The sequence below is a fragment of the Coregonus clupeaformis genome, chromosome 6 (assembly GCF_020615455.1).
Source record: "Coregonus clupeaformis isolate EN_2021a chromosome 6, ASM2061545v1, whole genome shotgun sequence".
Lineage (NCBI taxonomy): Eukaryota > Metazoa > Chordata > Actinopteri > Salmoniformes > Salmonidae > Coregonus > Coregonus clupeaformis.
Window position 1 is genome coordinate 40,237,081 of NC_059197.1, and position 27,096 is coordinate 40,264,176.

Below are 27,096 nucleotides of genomic sequence, written 5' to 3' on the forward strand. Positions count from 1 at the left end.
ACATCATTTGAGTCAATTGGAGGTGTACCTGTGGATTTCAAGGCCTACCTTCAAACTCAGCGCCTCTTTGCTTGACATCATGGGAAAATCTAAAGAAATCAGCCAAGACCTCAGAAAAAAATGGTAGACCTCCACAAGTCTGGTTCATCCTTGGGAGCAATTTCCAAATGGCTGAAGGTACCATGTTCATCTGTAAAAACAATAGTACGCAAGTATAAACACCCTGGGACCACGCAGCCGTCATACCGCTCAGGAAGGAGACGCGTTCTGTCTCCTAGTGATTAACATACTTTGGTGCGAAAAGTGCAAATCAATCCAAGAACAACAGCAAAGGACCTTGTGAAGATGCTGGAGGAAACAGGTACATAATTATCTATATCCACAGTAAAACGAGTCCTATATCGACATAACCTGAACGGCCGCTCAGCAAGGAAGAAACCACTGCTCCAAAACCGCCATAAAAAAGCCAGACTAGGGTTTGCAACTGCACATGGGGACAAAGATCGTACTTTTTGGAGAATTGTCCTGATTAAACAAAAATAGAACTGTTCGGCCATAATGACCATCTGTCGTAGCTGGCCGCGACCGGAGACCCATTGGGCGGCGCACAATTAGCCAGCGTCGTCCAGGGTAGGGGAGGGAATGGCCGGCAGGGATGTAGCTCAGTTGATAGAGCATGGCGTTTGCAACGCCAGGGTTGTGGGTTCGATTCCCACGGGGGGCCAGTATGAAAATGTATGCACTCACTTAACTGTAAGTCGCTCTGGATAAGAGCGTCTGCTAAATGACAAAAATTTAAAAATGTAATGTTTGGAGGGAGAAGGGGGTAACTTGCAAGCCGAAGAACATCATCCCAACCATGAAGCACGGGGGTGGCAGCATTATGCTGTGGGGGTGCTTTGCTGCAGGAGGGACTGGTGCATTTCACAAAATAGATGGCATCATGAGGAAGAAAAATTATGTGGATATATTGAAGCAAAATCTCAAGACATCAGTCAGGAAGTTAAAGCTTGGTCGCAATTGGGTCTTCCAAATGGACAATGACCCCAAGCATACTTCCAAAGTTGTGACAAAATGGCTTAAGGACAACAAAGTCAAGGTATTGGAGTGGCCATCACAAAGCCCTGACCTCAATCCTATAGAAAATGTGTGGGCAGAACTGAAAAAGCGTGTGCGAGCAAGGAGGCCTACAAACCTGATTCAGTTACACCATCTCTGTCAGGAGGAATGGGCCAAAATTCACCCAACTTATTGTGGGAAGCTTGTGGAAGGCTACCGGAAACATTTGACCCAAGTTAAACAATTTAAAGGCAATGCTACCAAATACTAATTGAGTGTATGTAAACTTCTGACCCACTGGGAATGTAATGAAATAAATAAAAGCTGAAATAATTCTCTCTACTATTATTCTGACATTTCACATTCTTAAAATAAATTGGTGATCCTAACTGACCTAAAACGGAATTTTTACTAGGATTAAATGTCAGGAATTGTGAAAAACTGAGTTTAAATGTATTTGGCTAAGGTGTATGTAAACTTACGACTCCATGGAATTAGGGACCACAATGGAAATAAGTCTCTGACTTTTGTGATATCCCTGTCAAGTTTTTTAAATGCATGTACTGTGAGTATGTTTTTTCTAACCTACCAAATAAAATAAATCAGTCTCAAATGGAACCCTATTCCCTATACACAAGAAGTGCTCTATATAGGGAATAGGGTGCCAGTAGGGGATGCAACCTGTTGTTTACACAGTGGATCTGGCATCAATGACAATAGAGTAGCTGAGCAGCTGGTTGTACTCCTGGCCTCCTCCTCCTCCTGGTACTGTCACTGCTGCCTTCCCCTTCCTCAGCTCTGGAGAGCACAGGTCCTGGGTCAGAGAGGTCAGGGCTGCCAGCGACTCCCGCTGCTTACAGGAGTTCAGAGACAGATCAGTGAAGATAGGAGACAGGGGGACAAAGCATGTTGAATAAAGACCTAGATAGAAACTAAAGGAATAGATGAATGAAGGCAAGAGGACCATTCTCAATAATTCAAAGCATGCATACTGTTTTTTTGATAGCTCAAAGTTAGAAAAAAAATCTAAGAAAGACTGACCTTAGGTGCTGGGCGGTCTCCATTTATTTTGCTGCAAAACAAATGAACAATTAATTGTCATTTGAGTTACAGTGACAGACAGCATTTCAAATATTGTCTAATTCTTCTGTTGTTTTTATACAGTTGGGTATCATCCTCACTAAGGGTGCGTTTGTAAATGCAATCTGGAGTGCCAGAGTGCCCTCTGGGCGTTCGTAAATTCAGAGCGTTGTCAGATTGGCACACACTGGACGCTCTGACCGAGGAGTAGGGTTGATCCGAGCGTTCTGGCCTCCCAACAGCAGTCAAGTACCCAAGCTAACAGGCTAAGGTTGGCTAGCTTGCTAGCTACTTCCAGACACAAATGAGAGAACACCTCACTCTGACCATTTTATTCGCCCTAGCAGAGCTGGTTAGGCTGTGTTTATGTTATCCAGAGCAATGGTGACTGTAACTGCTGCTGGCAACAATTTAATTATACTTTTTTGCGACAACGGCCATATTCAATGAGTGTTGAGCATTCGTAAATTAGTCTGTTTTACTGCGATCTGCCACACTCAGACGAGAGTGCTCTGAAATCGGAGTAGATAGCCAGAGTGAATTTACGAACGCACCCTAAGAAAGTTGCATGGCCAAACTTACCTGCATGGCCAAACTGCACCCCTTGGATGCGCTGTTGTATGAGTGAACAGACTTCCAATGAGCCACTGAGTGTGTGAACTATGACTGCATTATGCGACGGGAATATATAAGCAGAATGATGGTGACCCCAGACATCATCATTGATCTCTCTGATGTCAGAAGCAGTAGCTCTCCTCATCCCTCATGATCCCCATGACACCAACCAGGCCAATGAAGACCTGCTCTTTTCAGAAAGTGTTCCTAGTGCTGGCGACCGGGGGTGACGCATATCCCGGAATAGCTATTCTCCTGGGGAGTCATGTTTTCTCTGTGTATGCTGTCCGACTGACTGACCTTTCGAAATTAGCCTGATGGGACCTTCCCACAGGAACCAGGGATAATGGGACAGTGATGCTCATCGCACCAATGGCACCTTGACCAAATGTACTGACCAAAGACACAATGATTCAGCCTCTGAACTAACACTGAAGTGTGTCAGTGTGTCTGTGTCTATATATTTACCACCCCTTCTCACATGAGTCATGACAAAGAGGAAGTTAGTGTGCGTCCCAAATGGCACCCTATTCCCTACACAGTGCACTACTTATGACCAGAGCCCTGTGGGAGAGTTTTCATGGAACATTAGTGGATTTGTGGATCAGATGCTTTTAGAGACATTTGGGATCCCAAAGTGTATCCAAACACTATGGTAGTGAGACACCTGGCTGATTATCTGATCAGATCCAATGACAGCAAAAAGAGACAACTGCTTTATGCTTTTTTCTCATTCCAAGCATTGCGACTGGAATTGAATTACAATATGAATTCTCCAGCTGTGAAGTTTTTGAATAGCTTACCTTACTTTCTGAGTAGTCACTCAGTATAGCTCTATAGTTGCCCTATGATAACATTAGATGGAAAATAAATCTGTCTTTACCACAGAGACAGAGAGAATCAGACCGTGTGAGTTGTCTGGCAGAGCTGTGGTGGCAGACGTAACTGTCTGCTGCAGCCACAGAGCATCCTGTTTTTTGAATAGCTCTGTGCTACTTTGGTCATGCTAAACTGTAGTCACCATCAGATACACAGACCTGGTTTCCTGTTTGTCACCTGCCAACCTGCTGGTTGCCGGCAGCCTACCTGTAAACATGTCACCTGTTGAGATGCTGTTTGTCTGTCTGTCTGTCAACTGCAGGAGGAGGCCTTTGCTCTGATCGACTCACCAGAAAACACACAGAGTGACGATGAGGAGGATCGTGATGGCTGCAGCCGAGGAGAAGCAGACGATGAAGACCATAACTGCACAAACACACAGGAGAAAGACATCAGGTAACACAAAATGGAAGTAAATACAAATTATAATATGCCAACCATTTTGGGATGTTCACCAGAAAGCATTGACATATCTTACATATTGTTGTATCACTGATGCATGATAAGGTGAGTGTACACCAGTGGAGGCTCCTCAGAGGAGGAAGGGGAGGACCATCCTCCTCAGTGAATTTCATAAAAATATATATTTTAAACATTTAAAAAGTTAGCATTTTTAGATAAAACTATACTAAATATAATCACTTCACCAAATAACTGATTAAAACATACTATTTTGCAAAGAAGGTCTACAGTAGCCTCAACAGCACTCTGTAGGGTAGCACCATGGTGTAGCCGGAGGACAGCTAGCTTCCGTCCTCCTCTGGGTACATTGACTTCAATACAAAACCTAGGAGGCTCATGGTTCTCACCCCCTTCCATAGACTTACACAGTAATTATGACAACTTCCAGACGATGTCCTCCAGCCTATCAGAGCTCTTGCAGCATGAACTGACATGTTGTCCACCCAATCAAAGGATCAGATAATTAATCTAGTACTGACAGCATAAGCTACAGCTAGCTAGCACTGCAGTGTATAAAATGTGGTGAGTAGTTGACTCAAAGAGAGAGAAAGACAATAGTTTAACAGTTTTGAACAAATTAAGTTCTTCCAAAATGAAGGAGAAGCAAGAGAGAAATAGAGAGAGTCATTTTTTTTTTTACTTTCAGTTTCACCTACTTAGCTAGCAAATGCAGCTAGCTAGTTTAGCCTACTGAAACACCCTGCTCAAACCGAGGGATGCTATGTTAGCTAGCTGGCTATGACTTTCCAACACAACACTGGAACTTCCAAGTCAAGGTAAGCTTTTGGTATTACTAATTTATTGCCACGAGGCCCGCCGTTGTGTAACTGCTTACTGACTGTACACGAACGTTACTGCATGATTGTAGCGGGTTTACTAACTCGTTAGTTCTATTAGCTATGCTGACTATGACGTTACTTTAGCTAATATGGTGACAACGTTGTAGGCTGTGTGTAGCGGTTTGGCTTGGAAAGTTTTTTTGCATGGTTACACAGCTGATGTGTTGTGCATTGAAGTCCACAAGTGAAGGGAAGAGAAGGAATACAGCGTGGCATTTATGAGAGTGAACTCTGTTTACAAGTGATCAGAGGCGTATTCATTACGTCGATTCTGTTGAAAAACGTTTTTTAAACGGAAGGAAACGGAACAAAACGGGGATAAACATACCTGAAACTCTCGTTTGCAACTGTTGGACTAATGATTACACCCTATATCAGCTAGATGCAGGCAAGAGTGTTCAAGGCGGTATTGAATGTCACTGTCACCTCAAATTTGTCTCTCGACCTGTGTGCACCTATGTTTAAACTTTAATTCATAGGCTAGGTTGTAGCAACCTCATGATGGGTATAGGGAACATTTGAGTATCATGTAGTAGCCTAAACCTATCGATGTTACATTGAACTGGGTGAATGGAATATGAATGAGAGTCATCCAATATGCTGTAATAGAAATAAGGCCATGCTCATGACAAAAAAATAATCCTCCCTCATCTTAAACGACACTGACTGCCACTGGTGTACACTCACTGAGCTGTTGATTTTCACTGGTGACCTCCACTTGAATGAGGACTGAGGCCTGATGGTGGTAGAAAGAGGCGTGGCAGGTGTAGAGGCCCGCCTCCCGCTCTGTGACCTCTGATTGGAACAACAGAGCCTCGCCATCCATCTGGACCAATGAGCCGTCATTTCTTCAACACGCAGCAGGAAACAGAAGGTCATTACAGAGTATACACGTTTGTCTGATCTGTTTATCAGCTAAGTGGCAACGAAGACAATCATGAAGAGAGAATAAGATAAGCAAATGAGGGGGGAAACTGCTTTCCAAAAGGTGTGGAAAACAAAACCACTGCTATAGTTGACATTAAGTGTTAAAAATATAATGAGACGTATTTCGTATATCTACTTAAGTGTATAACTAAGTAACTGTATCATCCACCTTTGCAGATACGAACACAGCTTTACACAGAATAGCTTGACAGAATAACTCCTAACACAATTTATGTGAGCCTGTGTATGGGAGGACAGGAGAGTGTCAGGACCTGCTTTATGAGTCACTCATTGTCCCTGATAAAAGGGTTCTTTAGTGCCACCGACCGCATGGCCTGCCAGTCAGGACAACCTTCTCCGGGCTCCACAGCACAGAAGTCCTGATAGTATCTTAAGGCATAATGGCAGCTTTACGACACTGCACTTATTTGATTGTCTAGTTAAAAGCTCTCATAAAACAATACAAATCAGAACTTCCATCTGGACAAGAACAATGTTTGTACAAATTACCGTCCCTGTGTGGTGGTAATATTACCACAGACAGGGCCCTGCCCTACTCTGTCTTCCATCCTACTGTAGCTGTTTCAATTAGCCTCCACAGTTCAGAAGCTGAAGGGAAGGAATACAGTAGTAAAAGAGAGTCTAGCAAAGAGTATTACCTGTGACAGGTAAGGCTGTAAGTTGGTACATTGCCATTGACCTTAAGCAGGATCCTCTGGTTGTGGAAATTCTCCTTTAGGGACATTCGGTGTATGACAACCTCATCTCCATAAGGTTTGTACAGGGGAGTGGTTTGGTTCAGCACTCTGACAGATGAGATGTCTAAGAAGGGGAAGGGAAAGTGGTCAACAGGAGGCAAAAAACAAACCACTCCCTAAATACATACAGTCAATAGACAGGTAGTTGTAGTTAACTGTTGAATGGGATGTTGGAGCTTGGCATGTCTGGCAAATACTGTATGTCTATGAATGTCATGACAGAATTGTCAGTACACTCTTAGAAGTAAAGGTGCCATCTAGAACCTAAAAGGGTTCTTCGGCTGCCCCTATAGGAGAACCCTTATTGGTTCCAGGTAGAACCCTTTTGGTTCCAGGTAAAAACCCTTTTGCGTTCCATGAACAACCCTTTCCACAAAGAAACCAAAAAGAGTTCTACCTGGAACCAAAAAGGCTTCTCCTATGGGGACAGCAGAATAACCCTTTTGGAACCCTTTTTTCTAAGAGTGTACATTTAGAATGTATGTGTAGTATAACAAGTACGATCTTTTGTGGTGCTGGGTGCTTTATAGAAAAAAAGAGAATCATTGCTGTTTCTATTTATTCCCTATTACACTTACAGTATCTGGGGACATGGACTGTCCTCCGCTCCTTAAGTCCATGGTGATTTTGAATGAGGCAGGTCAGGTCCTGTCCCTCGTGGAGGGCCAGTGGGAACTCATAGGTGAGATTGGTTAGCACTCTCACGCCTTCATACCAAGAGCGGAAGGAGATGTGGCCTGTGGTGTTGTCAGGTAGAACCCAGGTGAGGTGTGCTCCGAGCCCGTCCCCTCTGTACTCACACACAGCCAGCCACAGAGGAGATCCCCTCTGCCTCGCAACAAAAACACGCATCACAGGGGAATCTGAGGGGAGGGAGGGAGGGAGGGACAGTGTGTGGGGGTTGGATACAATGGATACATCCCTAAATGACACCCTATTCCCTTTATAGTGAATTACTTTTGAACAGGGCCTATAGGGGGAATACGTTGTCATTGGGGACGCACATAATGTATTGTGGAGATACATGATAGCTACAAGTCATAAAGTAACTTACCCAGTACACGTAGCAGTATCCCTCTTCTCTCTGGAATCTCAAGACCCAGGTGATCCGCCACACAGGTGACATTCTGACCAGAGAACATTGAAGTGGGGAGCCTCAACACACTACGGACCGTCACAGAGCCATTGGCATGGAGCTCAGGCTGCCCCTGCACCTGCAAGCCAAAACATATGTCAGAGTGTGCAATTATATCCAAATGATTGCTGGCCTTTTTTTCATTTTTGCTGTATCTATTTTTGGTTCCAAGCACCCTTTCATTTGTTCTTTCCCTTTACCTGCTCCTGCACCTCCATGAGCTGACTGGTACTACTGTCACTGTCCCTGTCTCCAAGACTCCAGGAGATGGTGGCAGCAGGTCCAACACTGTCCACAGTGCACTGCACCAGTGTGTGTGCTACATCTTTCTCCCACTCAGAGCTGGACTGGATGGTGATGTTAGGAGGAGCTGCATGTAGATAGAACAGCGATATAGCATACATGTTACCAATGTAAATAAAATAACAGAGATATAGGATATATGTTCTTAGTGAAAATATTTTATTTAACACTAGAGCTTTAATTTATGGTGTTTGATGATTTTTTGAACATACAACAGTGTTATCCGTCTTCTCTCTGGCAACACAAACACAGAATGATCTATCACACACTCCATATTGAGCTCCTGGGCTGAGCAGGTAGGCAGGACTAACACACTGCTGACAGAGAAGTGGGTTCCATTATGGGATGTGAGATTGGACCAGGAGGGCCCAGACTCACCCTCAGGTAGAACCCAGGACACATTGGCAACAGGGACTGCAGCCAGGCACTCAATTAACCTGTCACCCAGTCTGTCCTGGACATCAATCCTTATGCTGGGAGGAACAGTCACTAGCACACAGAGAGGAGGAGAGAAGGCTGTAAACATGCTAATCACTTACCTTTTACAGTTTGCAGGAAAATAAACATTCTGATTTATACTAACAATATTTATTATAGAAGTCACTTGTATTAACATACCCTGGCTCGCTACAAATTGCAGAATGCCAGGTATAGCTACCAGTTGTCAAATTATGAAGATGATTTGTAGTCTACATCCCAAACATTTTACCAGGACCCATAGACACTATATCAAGAATAGGGAACCATTTGGGATGCACTCTATGATACGTAGACAAGGCGCTGCTCATACCAGGCTGCTTGACTTGTGGGTTAACGGTAATGTCCAGCTGTACAGATGCCCTGTGGCTGTAGTAGGAGGCCTCACACTCATACATCCCTGCATGGTAGAGCTCCACAGGACCCTGCAGGGTTAGAGCACTGCCAATCACCGCCACACCCTCAGGGAGAGACTGCTGTTCTCTAGGAGACAGCACAAGCCAAGACACAGTTACAGTTAGCCACTCTCCAAAGGCAGAAGAGCAGCAGCTCTAAGAGGTTTGGTTCTCACATAGTTAGATCCAGGGATAATGTCACCAACGTGTCTTCTCACGCCACAGACGCTGTGAGACATACAAGCTCAGACAGGATGTCGAATGGTGCCAGGGAGGATGGTGCGTTACCTACACCAACAGCACAGGTGGTGAAATTACATTTAGAATTAGAAGTACTAGCTAGTGTGTATTTACTAGCTAGCTAGCTAGTGTGTACAAGCAAGTGGTTAACATAATGACCAGATCTAGTGCGCCGACGACACCAACAAACATCTAAATTACAGGTTGCACGTGCACATACCATTTGAGACGCATGCGCTTTGATGTTCGCAGACCACGTGGCTTCAATGCGCATAATCTGCAGCTGAATGTTTCTTAAAAAATCTGCAGGATGTGTGTCTAGTGCCTGTCTGTCGCCTGTGGTTTTCAACCAAACCTCTCACCACAGCTGCCTAACACAATGTGTAGGTGATGTTCACCCCTGCGTTAGTGATAAAAATAGTAGTATAGTAACAATAGCATAAATGAATGAAATTGCTATAAAGCAAAACGTGATAGCAAACTTAGTTTTTTGTAACTGTTCCCTGAGTGATAGGATTATAACAGCAGTTTCTTCATGGTGATGTTGTCCTTTATCTGAGATTAACAGAAGTTAACAATCAAGAGAGATCAACAGACATCTTGTCTGTATTATGATAGTAATACAGGTATTCTTACTTGGTGCATACAATACTGTAACGTGGTACATCCCCAACAACCTTTAGCCTGATGGTGGTGTTGCTCTGTCCTTCCTCCAGCACCACTGACTCTACAGCCTGGCTCTCGTTGCTGCTGTCTGCCAACCCTGGGTTCAGCAGCCGAACAGCAGACAGATCTACACAATAGGAAGTGAAAACACAAGATCCAACATAGACTCTGTTATTAAGTAGAGTAAATGAAAAGTCGTTTCATAAGACCATACTTTTGGCTCCAAATCCTCAGTTATAACTTGTGAAGTACTCACAGAATGCCGGCAAAGTGACGGTCCGTAGCTCTCTGTGTGGGAACTTGGGGTGGTCAAACAGGCAGGTGATGTTCTCCCCTTCATGAAGCTCAGCTGGGAAGCGGTATGACCTGACCCATGTGTCTGCTGCATCCATGACAACCTCCTTCTGTAGAATGGAACTAGTCTCCTTATTGGGCAGCACCAGGGTGATGTCAGCTTGGGGTCGCCCTCCGGCAGCACCACAGGTGACCACCCAGAACTCCTCCCCATCCTCTAGAACCAGGTATGTCTCAATGGTCACATTGGGAGCCACTGCAGGCAGAGATAAATAATAATTTTAAATGAGCAGGTGGGAATGATCCATTAGTTTAACAACAGTGAGTCCTAAATCTAATGTCTGGGCCTCTAGGGCTGTGGTTTAGATTTGTGAGAAGGCTGAAGTGAAAGGATAGATGTATGAAAGATAACCACAGGGCATAACAGGGCTGACGGTTGGGTTTAGGAGGAGAGTGCTGACTCTTCTCACCTGTTCCATCTGTTCAGCAGGCTACAGCTGAGAACAGATGTCTTCCCCATCTGCTGGCGGGGCTGGAACTACAGGACTATGTCTGCATCCCAAATGTCACCCTATTTCCTATAGGACTCTGGTTAAAAGTAGTGCACTAAATAGGGAATAGGGTGCCATTTGGGAAGCAAACTATTTCACACATCTCAATACAGACTGACTGCGGATATAGAAAAGCATCACTCTTTTGCCGATTATCAAAGACACTTTGATACTACCACATACGGATAAGGGAGGACATTTCTGTCATATGAACATCTTTGACATATGGATACAGGCTGTATATCAAAACGTGTCTCCTAATGTGGTAGGGAGGGATATCTAAATGTGATGAGAATATGATGATGATCTGTCTCTGTCGTGCCACAGCTGATTGCGAGGGCTGACTAGTACAGGAAACACAGCCTTGGCGAGAGACACAAGACCTGGTACATGGTGGGGAGTGGGGAGTGGGGAGTGGGGAGGTGACCATGTGGAACAACAGGCTGGGGGAAAGGAATGGAAACATCTGTGCCAGTGAGCTCAGGGTGATGCCAGCCCCAGCATGATCAAATATCTACAGATCATTCTCAGACATTGATTCTTAGCATCACAGATCATTAATTAACCTCTTCCCAAACTAAATCCTTGCCCACGAAAGTGAGAGATGCCAAGTACTGTACACACAAACATACACATCAAGGATGCATCCCAAATCTTTTCACCCTTCCTGGTCAAAAGTAGTGCACTATAAAGGGAATAGGGTGCCATTTAGGATGCAGTCCTTGTGTACGTGAGCTGGCAGGCTTACCGAAGGTCTCCACTCTCACTGTGACATGTGTGGTGGGGTCAGGCAGGGTTGGGTGCTGGACAACACAGGTCACCATGTCCTGGTCCTGTAGGTGGGTGGGGAAGCGGAGGATGCTGGTCACAGTGGCAGTGCCATTGGTATAACTGGTGTTCCTCATCCCCACAGAGGAGTCGTCAGTAGGAGGGCTGCCGTTGATCTCCCAGCGAATCAGAGCCACAGGTTTACCATTGGTAGCTGAGCATGTGACTGACTGGTAGTGGGTAGCGTTGTCTGTGTCCTCTGTCACCACTGTGTGGATATCAGGTCGAGCTTCAAAACAAAAAAATTTAAACACATGACGGGGATGATGCTGGTAAGAGAAACATTTATGCAATGGATGTTTGTATGATTCTGTCTTTGCTATGACCTTGAAGGTACAGTAAGGTAAAGATACAACAAGCAATGATAATGTCACATATTCTATCCAACCCCACTAATGTCATCATGAGGTCATGTTTTCTTTTGTTGCTCCTCTCTACCATCTAGGTTCTAGGTACTTTTCCATCACCCATTAGAGGCCCCCTTCGAATACTCTTAAACTGCATCCTTCCTTCCTCACTTCCTTGAAGTAATCAATGATCTGACATGACATAATTGGTCAAAGCAATGCTATGGAAAGCTTGCTTACACCAATCTTGTCATCTCAGATTAGTGATTACTTATAGGAAGGGAAGAAGGAAGGATGCATTTTAAGAGTATTCCAATTGGGCCATGTTCTTCAGCCAGGCTTACCTAGGACAGTGAGAAGCATGCTGTTAGTGATCTCCTCATCATCGGTGGCGAACACACATGTGTACTCCCCCTGGGCCTCCAGAGTAGACACCCTCATCTTCACAGTCAGATTGGTGGGAGAGGCTGGGGCAGAGAAGTCTGGGTCTTTGCTGAATGCCTTGTTGTTCTTGTAGCCTGTTAATTTCTTCATCGATCGCTTCATTCTGTAGTCTGGGCGTTTCCATGAGGCGTCTGTGATGTCATTCTGTCCCAGGTACTGACAGCGGAGGAAGATGTCCTCTCCAAGAATCCCAGTGACGTTACGGTCAATCTCCATGTCCTCCTCCATATCTGTGAGGGAAAAAAAACATTGTGATAGGCAGAAATGATTAGTAATTCAGTCATGTTGCGTCCCAAAGGGGCACCGTATTCCCTAGTGCACTACTTTCGACCAGAGCCCTAAGGGAATAGGGTGCCATTTGGGACGCAGTCTTAGTCACTTACAATCACTCATATCTTAGTGGGATGCACTTTGATTAATTGATGAGAGATTCCATAGACGTTGCTAAAAACACAACCAACAGCAAATGTGATTTCTGTTGAGAAGGAGGGGCAGTGAAATGATGGATGTCTGTTGGTGTGACTTCTATAAAAAGGGTTCCCTGTCTGTGAGTGTCCATCCCGTTGTCTCTTGGTGAGACTGGATGAAGCAGCTGCTTGTGTCCCAAATGGCACCCTATTACCTTTGGACCCTGGTCAAAAGTACTGCAGTATAGTGAATAGGGTGCCATTTGGGTTGCAACCTTTGTGTATGGGGCAGAGCACATAATGACTGTCCAAGGAAACAATTACTTTGTGGAATGCAGAAGATAGAAATGCTGCAGGGCTGATAAGTAATAAGTAATATGCACTATTAAGTGATAAGACTTATCTCTCTAGACTAACATGGGTTTTGTGTTGATCCAAGGCTAAAGACTAGGACTGAACTGTGCACATTGATTGTGACGTTTGAAAAATGCAACCGGGCCTGGTCCCACTGGTGGAGATTTAATGGAGGACTCCATTTTGTTAATGAACTGAAAACAGTCCAAAAGCTGTGCTGTGATCCCTACCCTCAGCCTGAGGCTGTGTCCCAAATGGCACCCTATTCCCTATTCCCTATTCCCTGGTCAAAAGTAGTGCAGTATATAGTAAGGAATAGGGTGCCATTTGGGACGGAGCTACAGTCTGTCTCTAAGACATATGCCACGATTAGGGGATGTTTCAGTGAAGGGGACATTTAATAAAGCAGCCTGACAATTTTGAGTGTTGGGAGGATGACAGCATGCAGAGTCCAATGCACACCAACTCACTCTTCTCTCTCTAGTCTCTCTATTATGGAACACTTAAGGACACAGTTGATCTATTAGCCAGTGGAAACGGGAGGCAAATTTAACCTTAATGACCCAAGCCGCCTAAGTGGATACCCAGTCTAACACCTCACATCACCTATCCTATAAAATTCTGGCCTGTTAGGACACTTTGATGAGGACAACGCTCATGTCTCCAACTATAAATACTCTGACCAAATAAATTCAGAGAACAGAAAGAGGTGGTGGGTTGTACATCACAACATATGGAAACAATCACAACGTTGAGAATATCCCAAAATGCTCACTTATTCAGAGAGAGAGAGAGAGAGAGAGAGAGAGAGAGAGAGAGAGAGAGAGAGAGAGAGAGAGAGAGAGAGAGAGAGAGAGAGAGAGAGAGAGAGAGAGAGAGAGAGAGAGAGAGAGAGAGAGAGAGAGAGAGAGAGAGAGAGAGAGAGAGAGAGAGAGAGAGAGAGAGAGAGAGAGAGAGAGAGAGAGAGAGAGAGAGCGAGAGAGAGAGAGAGAGAGAGAGAGAGAGAGAGAGAGAGAGAGAGAAGTATTTAGTCAGCCACCAATTGTGCAAGTTCTCCCACTTAAAAAGATGAGAGAGGCCTGTAATTTTCATCATAGGTACACGTCAACTATGACAGACAAATTGAGAAAAAGAAAATCCAGAAAATCACATTGTAGGATTTTTAATGAATTTATTTGCAAATTATGGTGGAAAATAAGTATTTGGTCACCTACAAACAAGCAAGATTTCTGGCTCTCACAGACCTGTAACTTCTTCTTTAAGAGGCTCCTCTGTCCTCCACTCGTTACCTGTATGAATGGCACACTCCAAACTCCACTATGGCCAAGACCAAAGAGCTGTCAAAGGACACCAGAAACAAAATTGTAGACCTGCACCAGGCTGGGAAGACTGAATCTGCAATAGGTAAGCAGCTTGGTTTGAAGAAATCAACTGTGGGAGCAATTATTAGGAAATGGAAGACATACAAGACCACTGATAATCTCCCTCGATCTGGGGCTCCACGCAAGATCTCACCCCGTGGGGTCAAAATGATCACAAGAACGGTGAGCAAAAATCCCAGAACCACACGGGGGGACCTAGTGAATGACATGCAGAGAGCTGGGACCAAAGTAACAAAGCCTACCATCAGTAACACACTACGCCGCCAGGGACTCAAATCCTGCAGTGCCAGACGTGTCCCCCTGCTTAAGCCAGTACATGTCCAGGCCCGTCTGAAGTTTGCTAGAGTGCATTTGGATGATCCAGAAGAGGATTGGGAGAATGTCATATGGTCAGATGAAACCAAAATAGAACTTTTTGGTAAAAACTCAACTTGTCGTGTTTGGAGGACAAAGAATGCTGAGTTGCATCCAAAGAACACCATACCTACTGTGAAGCATGGAGGTGGAAACATCATGCTTTGGGGCTGTTTTTCTGCAAAGGGACCAGGACGACTGATCCGTGTAAAGGAAAGAATGAATGGGGCCATGTATCGTGAGATTTTGAGTGAAAACCTCTTTCCATCAGCAAGGGCATTGAAGATGAAACGTGGCTGGGTCTTTCAGCATGACAATGATCCCAAACACACCGCCCGGGTAACGAAGGAGTGGCTTCGTAAGATGCATTTCAAGGTCCTGTAGTGGCCTAGCCAGTCTCCAGATCTCAACCCCATAGAAAATCTTTGGAGGGAGTTGAAAGTCTGTGTTGCCCAGCGACAGCCCCAAAACATCACTGCTCTAGAGGAGATCTGCATGGAGGAATGGGCCAAAATACCAGCAACAGTGTGTGAAAATCTTGTGAAGACTTACAGAAAACGTTTGACCTGTGTCATTGCCAACAAAGGGTATATAACAAAGTATTGAGAAACTTTTGTTATTGACCAAATACTTATTTTCCACCATAATTTGCAAATAAATTCATTAAAAATCCTACAATGTGATTTTCTGGATTTTTTTTTCTCATTCTCATTTTGTCTGTCATAGTTGACGTGTACCTATGATGAAAATTACAGGCCTCTCTTATCTTTTTAAGTGGGAGAACTTGCACAATTGGTGGCTGACTAAATACTTTTTTCCCCACTGTATATCTTGTCTTGTGAGTTTATGGTTCATAAAAATGGAAAAGGCATAAAAAATAGCATATATGAGGCACAATTAAAGGATGCATTGCAAATAATTACATGGCAACAGCCTGAAATACACAATAATGTCCACTGACAACTGTCTCTGTTTAAGGTTAGGGTGCTTTATGTATACTGAACAAAAATATAAATGCAATATGCAACAATTTACAGTTCATATAAAGAAATCAGTCAATTGAAACAATTTTGTTAGGCCCTAATCTATGGATATAGTTTAGGCTACCCAAGTACCAAATAGGGCCAGTATATCGTAGTATAGTCACATGAAGCTGCTGCGGTTTTATCTTGGCTTCTACCCAACTGCAGACATTCACGTACATGGATGCTTGCAGATGATTCAATATTCAGAGGGTAGCAATGCAACTGAAAAGGTAGAATTTATATTGACAAAGAACTGCTTTTGATCAAACAAATAGATCAGTGCAGTGATGTAACTAATGCATTATATGATGGTGTGTTAGTGGAGAGATCTGGGGATGGAAAGTCATACTGTCGAAGCAGTGCTTCTAACCTACAGACCTATTTATTCCTCAGAGGCACTGATTAATCTACCAATTGAAAATACACTCTGAAGAGGTTCCTCAGTTAAGATCAAACTGTGAGGTCTTTCTGACTAACAGAAAATAGAGTTGACTAACAACACATAGGGATTTTCCCTAAACACAGTGGTACACTCAGTGTACAGCCAATATTCTAATATAAACATACGTCAGCAATAAAGTGTTGTTTAAAACAGAATTAATCAACTCCATACCTTTTAGTGTGTTGATAATGATATAGTCAAAATGCATTCAGAATATTTCAAATGGATTCTGCTCTTGTGGTTTTTGCTTGCAAGCCTTTATAATTTGACTAATCAGGCAGGGAAACTATTGCACCTCTGTTCGGTGTAAAATCCCACAGGTTAAACAAGTTTTTAAGGGCTAGTAAACTCAACCCATAAACAGAACTGCACACTCACAGATGGATTATAACTCCTCAGACTTACCCAGCATGTCCAAGCAGTGAGACATATTTATGACAAAGCCCAAAATCAACAGCCCTGAGCATCCCATGGTGGTATCATTGAGAGTGATGGCTCAATTTGACTACATCAAGTCTTCCTATGAGGGTATTTCAATGTGTGTGTTGTGTGTGTGTGTGTGTGTGTGTGTGTGTGTGTGTGTGTGTGTGTGTGTGTGTGTGTGTGTGTGTGTGTGTGTGTGTGTGTGTGTGTGTGTGTGTGTGTGTGTGTGTGTGCGTGCGTGTGTGTGTGTGCAAGAGAAGCTGTAAGAGTCAGCTGTAGAGGGTGTGTGCACCACACCTCTGAGCAGAGTTGTTTTTTACAAACACACACAGACACGAACACAGTGTAGGGCTATGTTGTTTAGAACCACTTTGCTCACCTGGTACCCTATATGTTATTATGTGCACAAATCTGTTTGAACAGAACTGCTTCTTCTATGGAGTAGTAGTTATTTCACTTCTCGCTTAGTGGAAAACCAGTGTTTTCACTTCTTAGTAGTAGCAGCTGAATGTCCTACTGCAGGATGTGTCTGTTCATCTCCTCAGTCACCTCATACTGTATAACAAAGTGTCCCTGTTGCCTGTGACAATGCCATGCATCATCCAACCCAGCTCATCCCTGCAGGAGTCCTCAGACAGAGACACAGCCTGTCTACACTGAAGTCAACTCACTGTTTCTCACCTGCTGCTCTGGAAATCACCCACAAAGGCATTTAAAAAATATATATAATATTTCCCACTAATTCACTTCATGGCTGTTTTCCTTTTAGTTAGACTTGGCAATTTACTAAATATAATTTCTCATTAGAAATGCCCTACATGGAAAATCACAATGGGAAACAAATGTGGAGGAATACTACGCACATACAAAATACTCTTCAGTTCTCCAGCTGGCTACAGTATGTTTTACAAAAGCTGTGCTGCTGTCCCTCAGGAACAAGTGTCTTCCAGAGTATGTGAATCATGCAGCAGAACGTGTATGAGGTAAGACCCTCTTTACACAATAGGCCAAATGTGAATCCTCCTCAGATTCAACAGCCTTCTTCCTCAGTGTCTCCTTTAGCTAACTTTAATGTTACACCAGTTTTCCAGGATCATTCTGAGGTCTGATCAGCCCAGAAAAGCAAAATATACAAAGGCTTGACTCCTTTGAATTTGTAAACATGTGGTCATCGGTTGGCCACTATGTAATGTAAGCTAGTACAGTATCTTAGAGGCTGCTACAGATGGATGAGTATTGCAGGCTTTGTTTATTTCACTAGCATTCCATCAAATCTTTAGTAGTATGGTTATTTTTTGCATTGAGGACTGCACGATCACCCTCTTAGTGTTTCCTGTCAAAGCTGATAAACTTTTACTCACCCTTGGTACTAGTATTACAGTATATCATAGTGATCTATTGACAATGACACTAAATGAAATGACTTGACTAAAAAAGCTGTTGAGTCATCAGATAGTTTGTGGTTTGTTTGTAACGACATTTTGACTCATTCAGAGAGATAGGCAACAGTTTCACCACACACAGCTGGTACTGACAGTGAGGTTGTAGCTGAAGCATCCTCTAGTTGTGTCAATGGACTACAACTTCATCTGGAATACATTACAAAATACATTGTTATTTTCATTATGTCAGATAAGTATTCTCTCTCTCTCTACTCTCGCTCTCTCTCTCTCTCACACACACACACACACACACACACACACACACACACACACACACACACACACACACACACACACCACAGACTGGCAGTTTCTGCAGTAAACAGGAAGACCTCAAGTCAAGTAATAACCTCACTGTGTTTCCTGTTGTGTCTTCATTAAGATCTATTCCTTAGGCTGACAGAGACTAGGAACAGCAGCAAACTTATTTTGATATAAGTTTCTACACTACAGTAAATCAGTTTAATAAATACTATGAGTTGTATACAACCACTCTATATCTGATGATTCTGTCATTTATTGTCACTGCTGCAGCCATGATTTACAGGCAGAGGATAAAACACTGATGATTTTATTTGTACATTTTAGTCATTTAGCAGACGCTCTAATCCAGAGCGATTTACAGTTAGTGAAAGCATTTTTCATACTGGCCCCCCGTGGGAAACGCATCCTTGCCGGCCAAACCCTCCCCTACCTTGGACGACGCTGGACCAATTGTGCGCCGCCCATGGGTCTCCCGGTCGCGGCCGGCTGCGACAGAGCCTGGACTCGAACCAGGATCTCTAGTGGCACAGCTAGCACTGCGATGCAGTGCCTTAGACCACTGCACCACTCGTAAATTATATTTGACATCATGAGACTAATTTCAAAAACGTAATTGAATTACATGGGGCATTAGCTATTAATAGCAAACACTTAACATGGAGTTAGCTCGTCTCTCTCTTCCCTGACTTAATGTGAATAATCACATGAGCATAAAGCCTGCAAGCTGTTTTTCCACCTAATGAAATGACCTTCAATGGTTTTCCTGAAATCTGGAGAGAGGAGGAGTTTAGCAGTGGGAATAGTCAGGAATTTTAACGGACTGTCTGCAACCTTCTGTAATTCACTAGCGATAAAACATGTATTATTTGTAGTATTTAAGAATTTCACAGATGTATAGTTGGCATCCATCTACTGTATCTCATAAGTGTAGTTACACCCTTCTCTCTCTGCCTCTCTCTCTCAGACACGCACGGGTACGCGCGCACACACACACACACACATTGTGTCTTTGGAAAAGAGAGTGGAAAAGGTGGCTGATGATCAGGCCAGATCATTGATATGGGTCTCTTTAGGTCTGTGACAAGCCACTTAACCCGATGGAAAGGAGAATATCATCATTCTTTCCAGAAGTGGAAAAAAATCTTAGAAAATTCCTCTCCATTCTGCACTCCCCTGTTCCTCATATTAACCCTACCTCCCAACCCCCGTTCCCTTCAGGCATGGTACTGTGATAGATTCCACATTGACTCCAGACTTGATTGATATACTATTACTCAATAAGCAATCTGAGGTATGTGGAAGAATTAAGATTTCTGTGTTTTTGAGAGGGGAAACATGTCTGCGTCCCAAATGGCCCTTTATTCCCTTATAGTGCACTACTTTTGACCTGGGCACATAGGGCAAGTCCTGAGATGTCATTCTCCACAGCATGGACATCTCACAAAATGACCACACTAAGACAATTAAAACCAAAGACCAACTTTGTTTTGAGGAACGTGTACCTGGCCAAATGCATTGGTTAGTTGTCAGGGCTTCTCTTCTCCTCAGGCTCAGTAAAGTGTCCTGGTTTTCAGGCCACCTGTTCAGAGTCCATGCCTACAAAACAAAAGCTGGGGGAGGGAAGTGATTTTGGTGTTATAAATTATTTTCTGTTTTATGAAAGGGAGGTACAACAATATTTCACTCTTTACTGAGCAAGGCATGGCACATACATGCATTGTATTGAACTCTCCTCCTCTGAACATTACGTTTTACTCATGCTTAGAGCATGCTGAAAAGCTGAGTGCTTGATGGCTGTTGAGTGGAGGGAAATGACTCTGCCAGTGTCCTAGACTAGAGTGCACAGCAGAGGATTGTGTTGACTAATCTGCCATTAGAGTAGTGGTAGAGCTAACAGGGATGGCTGTCTATGGTAAATGGCCCCCTGCATACTACAGTGAGGGAAAAAAAGTATTTGATCCCCTGCTGATTTTGTATGTTTGCCCACTGACAAAGACATTATCAGTCTATAATTTTAATGGTAGGTTTATTTGAACAGTGAGAGACAGAATAACAACAAAAAAATCCAGAAAAACGCATGTCAAAAATGTTATAAATTGATTTGCATTTTAATGAGGGAAATAAGTATTTGACCCCTCTGCAAAACATGACTTAGTACTTGGTGGCAAAACCCTTGTTGGCAATCACAGAGGTCAGACGTTTCTTGTAGTTGGCCACCAGGTTTGCACACATCTCAGGAGGGATTTTGTCCCACTCCTCTTTGCAGATCTTCTCCAAGTCATTAAGGTTTCGAGACTGACGTTTGGTAACTCAAACCTATAGCTCCCTCCACAGATTTTCTATGGGATTAAGGTCTGGAGACTGGCTAGGCCACTCCAGGACCTTAATGTGCTTCTTCTTGAGCCACTCCTTTGTTGCCTTGGCCGTGTGTTTTGGGTCATTGTCATGCTGGAATACCCATCCACGACCCATTTTCAATGGCCTGGCTGAGGGAAGGAGGTTCTCACCCAAGATATCCTCCCTTTGATGCGGTGAAGTTGTCCTGTCCCCTTAGCAGAAAAACACCCCCAAAGCATAATGTTTCCACCTCCATGTTTGACGATGGGGATGGTGTTCTTGGGGTCATAGGCAGCATTCCTCCTCCTCCAAACAGAGTTGAGTTGATGCCAAAGAGCTCGATTTTGGTCTCATCTGACCACAACACTTTCACCCAGTTCTCCTCTGAATCATTCAGATGTTCATTGGCAAACTTCAGACGGCTCTGTATATGTGCTTTCTTGAGCAGGGGGACCTTGCGGGCGCTGCAGGATTTCAGTCCTTCACGGCGTAGTGTGTAACCAATTGTTTTCTTGGTGACTATGGTCCCAGCTGCCTTGAGATCATTGACAAGATCCTTCCGTGTAGTTCTGGGCTGATTCCTCACCGTTCTCATGATCATTGCAACTCCACGAGGTGAGATCTTGCATGGAGCCCCAGGCCGAGGGAGATTGACAGTTCTTTTGTGTTTCTTCCATTTGCGAATAATCGCACCAACTGTTGTCACTTTCTCACCAAGCTGCTTGGCAATGGTCTTGTAGCCCATTCCAGCCTTGTGTAGGTCTGCAATCTTGTCCCTGACATCCTTGGAGAGTTTGGAATCTTTTAATTGATTGCTTCTGTGGACAGGTGTATTTTATACAGGTAACAAACTGAGATTAGGAGCACTCCCTTTAAGAGTGTGCTCTAATCTCAGCTCGTTACCTGTATAAAAGACACCTGGGAGCCAGAAATCTTTCTGATTGAGAGGGGGTCAAATACTTATTTCCCTCATTAAAATGCAAATCAATTTATAACATTTTTGACATGCGTTTTTCTGGATTTTTGTTGTTGTTATTCTGTCTCTCACTGTTCAAATAAACCTACCATTCAAATTATAGACGGATCATTTCTTTGTCAGTGGGCAAACATACAAAATCAGCAGGGGATCAAATACTTTTTTCCCCTCACTGTATATGTGAGCTACTCCTGCAGTATCAACTCATTTAATAAACTTTGTGGTGGCTAGGCTGCATTGCACTGGCGGCACTGTATCCAGGTGTCATTTTGAAATACAGTACAGCGAGGTGCAGTCTGTATTTCAAAAATAACTCACAGTAGCCATTTGTAGTCCCATGTAGCTTAGTTGGTAGAGCATGGTGCTTGCAACGCCAAGGGTGTGGGTTCGATTCCCACGGGGGACCAGTATGAAAGAATGTATGCACTCATTACTGTAAATTGCTCTGGATAAAAGCATCTGCTAAAATGTAACTGCATCACATGACTCAATCTGAGAGCCCCCGTACATACCATAGGGAACGTGCTGCGTTGATGGAACATGGACTGGACACTCAGTAGCCTTGGATGACTGTTGTGTGGATGAGGGATCACTCCTGGGGTGAAGTACTGTTGGCAGGGAGAGTATCAAAAGAGCATGGCAGTGAAAATGGACAGCAGATGGGGTTCTGGTTTGGGTACTGTATGTGCCTGGCTAGGCCAGTGAGATCCAAGGTGGAGCCCACCATGCCTGGCACCACTCCTGGTATCCCCTGTTGCATGGATCTTTCCAGAGTATAGGCAGAGAGCCTCTTCCAGTGCCAACCAAGCATGGGGGAGGTGACTCATAATATCATCCAATAGCTGATGTCATGGGCCCTGGTCAAAAGCAGTGCTCAAATATGCGAGGCATACATGGACATGCCCTTTGTTCACAACCAAGACCCTAGTTTTTCATGGACTAAAAATGCCTTTGACTGTTGCTGTTTTTGTTGGTGCACTAGCAGTAGCTAGAATGTTCACAGTACATTAGGAAATGCATTTTTTAACCACAACGTTTTAAGGAGCAAAGCAGAGGGGCCACAAATGAAAAGGACATTTATGTTGACGGTCAACAACAAAACATCATGAACAAACCACTGAATATCACAAGAAAGCTGCATGCTGTACATCATGTGACTCCCATTCTCCTACTGTACCCTCAGCCACAAAACATCTACTCTCTGCTTGAGGGAATTATCTTAAAGAGTGTTATTGTGAAAAACCGAGGTGCACGCATACGTCTTTGCTGATCTTGATGAATGTGCCCATCGCAGTTCAGAGATGTCCGGTTGCTAGGGGTAATAAACGAGTTAAAGATGTTGCTTTCCTTGGCAACAAGCTCTTAATTAAAAGCAGTGTAATTAGAGTTCCACCTCTGAAGCGAACAAGCAGTGCTACTGCATGTGCTGCTGGCTGCACCCAGGTTAGCTGACACAACAGAAAATTCACACGCAACCTTAGACCTGGGGGACAAATTACCCCGACACTGGCCAGGACGAGGGCTGTGGAGTGGAGTGAGGGAAGCAGCAAATCCATTTGGTTTTATAGGCCTGAAATCATACATAAATGTTCCCTCTTAGCAGGGCTATTTTCAGTCATGTTTGATCTAGTCTCTCCAGGGGAGGACTGAGAAGAGGCATGGGGAGGGTCCCACATGGCTGGTGGGGTAATGGAGAACATTAGGGCTGTGTTCCCAATGGCACACTATCCCCTATATATTGCACTACTTTTGACAAGAGAAAATGGCACTCTATTCCCTTTATAGTGCACTACTTTAGACCAGGGCCCTATGGCCCAATGGGACACAACCTAGGACTGTTAGTTTTCCTTCACATTAGCCTTCCTCAACACTGTCTATTTCAAAACCTGCCATGCACCCACACACTCAATATTAATCTTTAAAGGGACATAAAGTAAAACATACTGTAGCAGTCAAACTCAACTCATGGCTGCCATCTATAGGCTGGCAGTTACTAATGAACATTTCTGACATGAGGAAAGAGAAAATAATGTAATAGTCACGAAAAGCTACAGTACACTCACAAGCTCATAGTCTAAATGCTACGCTTGCAAATGTGACAAAAACATTTCCATGACATCATAGCTCTGTAAAATAAAAGAAGACACATTTACTATTTCCTAGACAGAATAAAATCTCTCTCTTTTATATGAGACTGCATCCATCCACTAGGCTAGGGAAGTGGCCGTGGGTCTATTTTCTGAAGTGCTGTGTCATCCTTACTTCCGCCTCCTCCTCGCTCTAGTTCCCTCAGATCCTAATTAAACTAAAATTAGCCTTAAAATGGCAATCAGCAGTAGAAACAATAACACAGGAGACCCCGCCCCTGTTTCTGTAAAAAGCTGAGGGTAGCCTAACGGTTAATAGCGTTGGACCAGTAACTGGAATATTGCTGGTTCGACTCCCCAAGCTGACTAGGTTGAAAATCTGTCGATGTGCCCTTGAGCAAAGTTATTAACCCAAATTGCTCCTGTAAATCGCTTAGGATAAGTGTCTGCTAAATGACCAAAATGGATGGGGTTGGAGAAGTTTAACCACTTTCAAATTCATAGACAGAGCTAGGACTGACCATCCATGATATCTAAATCATAGTTTTAATCATGTTTTGAGGGTATATGTTGTTTGTTTACATTTACTTTGTTTCCAAAAATTTGAGTAAAATAAGCTTATATTTTGGGTTCTTATGGGGTATGACAGTTTAACTAAGCTCATGAGGCATTTCTTAAGTTATATTCTTCAAGAATCAATGGGTACATATAATTAATTGATAAGTCCAAAAAGTTATGTAGAAATGCTGATTGCCCCTTTTAATCAGCCCAGCATGCAGTGGAGGTTAAATATTTCAAAGCTCTTGCTTATGATAATGGCATCAACTGACTCTGGATGTGTTCCATGGCACCCTATTCCCTATATAGTGCACTGCTTCTGACCAGAGCCTTAAGGGTTCCATTTGTAGCTCAGTTGGTAGAGCATGGTGCTCGTAACGCCAGGGTAGTGGGTTTGATTCCCGGGACCACTAAAATGTCTCTTTGAATAAAAGCGTCTGCTAAATGGCATATATTATTTGGAATAGGGTGCCATTTATCACTCCAGGGCTGGAAGTGCAGAGTGTTGGCCCGACAGGGTGACCAGGGATGATCCAAAGGTCTGGGCGAAGAATACACATGCATGGATGACAAGAGCAGAGCTCCCCGAAATCCTTCATATTTAGTCAGCCACCAATTGTGCAAGTTGTCCCACTTAAAAAGATGAGAGAGGCCTGTAATTTTCACCATAGGTACACGTCAACTATGACAGACAAATTGAGGGAAAAAAATCCAGAAAATCACACTGTAGGATTTTTTATGAATTTATTTGCAAATTATGGTGGAAAATAAGTATTTGGTCACCTACAAACAAGCAAGATTTCTGGCTCTCACAGACCTGTAACTTCTTCTTTAAGAGGCTCCTCTGTCCTCCACTCGTTACCTGTATTAATGGCACCTGTTTGAACTTGTTATCAGTATAAAAGACACCTGTCCACAACCTCAAACAGTCACACTCCAAACTCCACTATGACCAAGACCAAAGAGCTGTCAAAGGACACCAGAAACAAAATTGTAGACCTGCACCAGGCTGGGAAGACTGAATCTGCAATAGGTAAGCAGCTTGGTTTGAAGAAATCAACTGTGGGAGCAATTATTAGGAAATGGAAGACATACAAGACCACTGATAATCTCCCTCGATCTGGGGCTCCACGCAAGATCTCACCCCGTGGGATCAAAATGATCACAAGAACGGTGAGCAAAAATCCCAGAACCACACGGGGGGACCTAGTGAATGACATGCAGAGAGCTGGGACCAAAGTAACAAAGCCTACCATCAGTAACACACTACGCCGCCAGGGACTCAAATCCTGCAGTGCCAGACGTGTCCCCCCTGCTTAAACCAGTACATGTCCAGGCCCGTCTGAAGTTTGCTAGAGTGCATTTGGATGATCCAGAAGAGGATTGGGAGAATGTCATATGGTCAGATGAAACCAAAATAGAACTTTTTGGTAAAAACTCAACTCAAGTCGTGTTTGGAGGACAAAGAATGCTGAGTTGCATCCAAAGAACACCATACCTACTGTGAAGCATGGGGGTGGAAACATCATGCTTTGGGGCTGTTTTTCTGCAAAGGGACCAGGACGACTGATCCGTGTAAAGGAAAGAATGAATGGGGCCATGTATCGTGAGATTTTGAGTGAAAACCTCCTTCCATCAGCAAGGGCATTGAAGATGAAACGTGGCTGGGTCTTTCAGCATGACAATGATCCCAAACACACCGCCCGGGCAACGAAGGAGTGGCTTCGTAAGAAGCATTTCAAGGTCCTGGAGTGGCCTAGCCAGTCTCCAGATCTCAATCCCATAGAAAATCTTTGGAGGGAGTTGAAAGTCCGTGTTGCCCAGGGACAGCCCCAAAACATCACTGCTCTAGAGGAGATCTGCATGGAGGAATGGGCCAAAATACCAGCAACAGTGTGTGAAAACCTTGTGAAGACTTACAGAAAACGTTTGACCTGTGTCATTGCCAACAAAGGGTATAGAACAAAGTATTGAGAAACTTTTGTTATTGACCAAATACTTATTTTCCACCATAATTTGCAAATAAATTCATTAAAAATCCTACAATGTGATTTTCTAGATTTTTTTTTCTCATTTTGTCTGTCATAGTTGACGTGTACCTATGATGAAAATTACAGGCCTCTCTCATCTTTTTAAGTGGGAGAACATGCACAATTGGTGGCTGACTAAATACTTTTTTTTCCCCACTGTATGTATTCACTGACCGTTGTGTTACTCACTCTACTGTAAGTTGGAGGCCTAGCTGTGTTGATACAGGAATCACCATAATCACAACTGGATCTGTAGAGGCAATTAACCTTTAGCCTCACAGCAGCAATAGACCTGATCACGCTGTCACGCCTGCCCTGATCAATATATAACCATTCACACAATGCCTTTCACATAGGCATCCAAACACATAGATATTTCTTGCTGACTCTGAATGACCTTTTTCCTTGTTCTCTTGACCTGTGTTGTACCGGTGCTGAGTTAGCATTCACACCCATGTTCACACAGGCCTGATGTCTATCTACCAGTGTGATCTTTGGTTCTGATTGCTGATGACAGTCCACTATAGGTTTGAGAGGCAATAGTTTAAACCCCAGCCCTACCTCTCCACTCCCCATACTCCTCTCTCCACGCCTGACCCTACAAGCCTCATCCACCCTGGATCATTGTTGATGGAGATATTGATCCCCTTAATGGGCCAAAGTTAATTGAAAGTTAGTCATGTCCTGCACCTATATTGTGGGGAGTAATCTATAGT

General features: G+C 43.7%; 1 protein-coding gene and 1 long non-coding RNA gene across 2 annotated transcripts; both read right to left on the minus strand.

The window, feature by feature from the left end:
• Positions 1-1,520: 1,520 nt before the first annotated feature.
• LOC121568381 lies at positions 1,521-16,746 on the minus strand. Its single transcript, XM_041878928.1, has 15 exons — positions 16,669-16,746; positions 12,200-12,529; positions 11,429-11,737; positions 10,092-10,385; positions 9,806-9,962; positions 8,848-9,017; positions 8,436-8,546; positions 7,955-8,124; positions 7,674-7,833; positions 7,198-7,482; positions 6,521-6,683; positions 5,622-5,782; positions 3,924-3,999; positions 2,101-2,131; positions 1,521-1,909 (listed from the first exon to the last, which is right to left on the minus strand). Exons 1-15 carry the CDS (start codon positions 16,733-16,735, stop codon positions 1,748-1,750), a joined length of 2,646 nt encoding a protein of 881 aa, XP_041734862.1. The 5' UTR covers positions 16,736-16,746; the 3' UTR covers positions 1,521-1,747.
• Positions 16,747-19,860: 3,114 nt separating this feature from the next.
• Positions 19,861-22,298, minus strand: LOC121567265. Its single transcript, XR_006001088.1, has 2 exons — positions 22,218-22,298; positions 19,861-20,002 (listed from the first exon to the last, which is right to left on the minus strand). It is a non-coding gene; the product is annotated as an uncharacterized LOC121567265 (long non-coding RNA).
• Positions 22,299-27,096: the final 4,798 nt, after the last annotated feature.

Bases quoted from the DNA above. Each gene is read 5' to 3' on its own strand.
- LOC121568381 (XM_041878928.1), bottom strand. From the start codon at position 16,735: ATGGGATGCTCAGGGCTGTTGATTTTGGGCTTTGTCATAAATATGTCT. The intron at 8,547-8,847 runs GTATGAGCAGCG...TCTGTGTGCTAG, and splicing joins CCCACAAGTCAAGCAGCCTG to TGACTGTTCCTCCCAGCATA. The intron at 7,834-7,954 runs GTAAAGGGAAAG...TTTGGCTTGCAG, and splicing joins TCATGGAGGTGCAGGAGCAG to GTGCAGGGGCAGCCTGAGCT.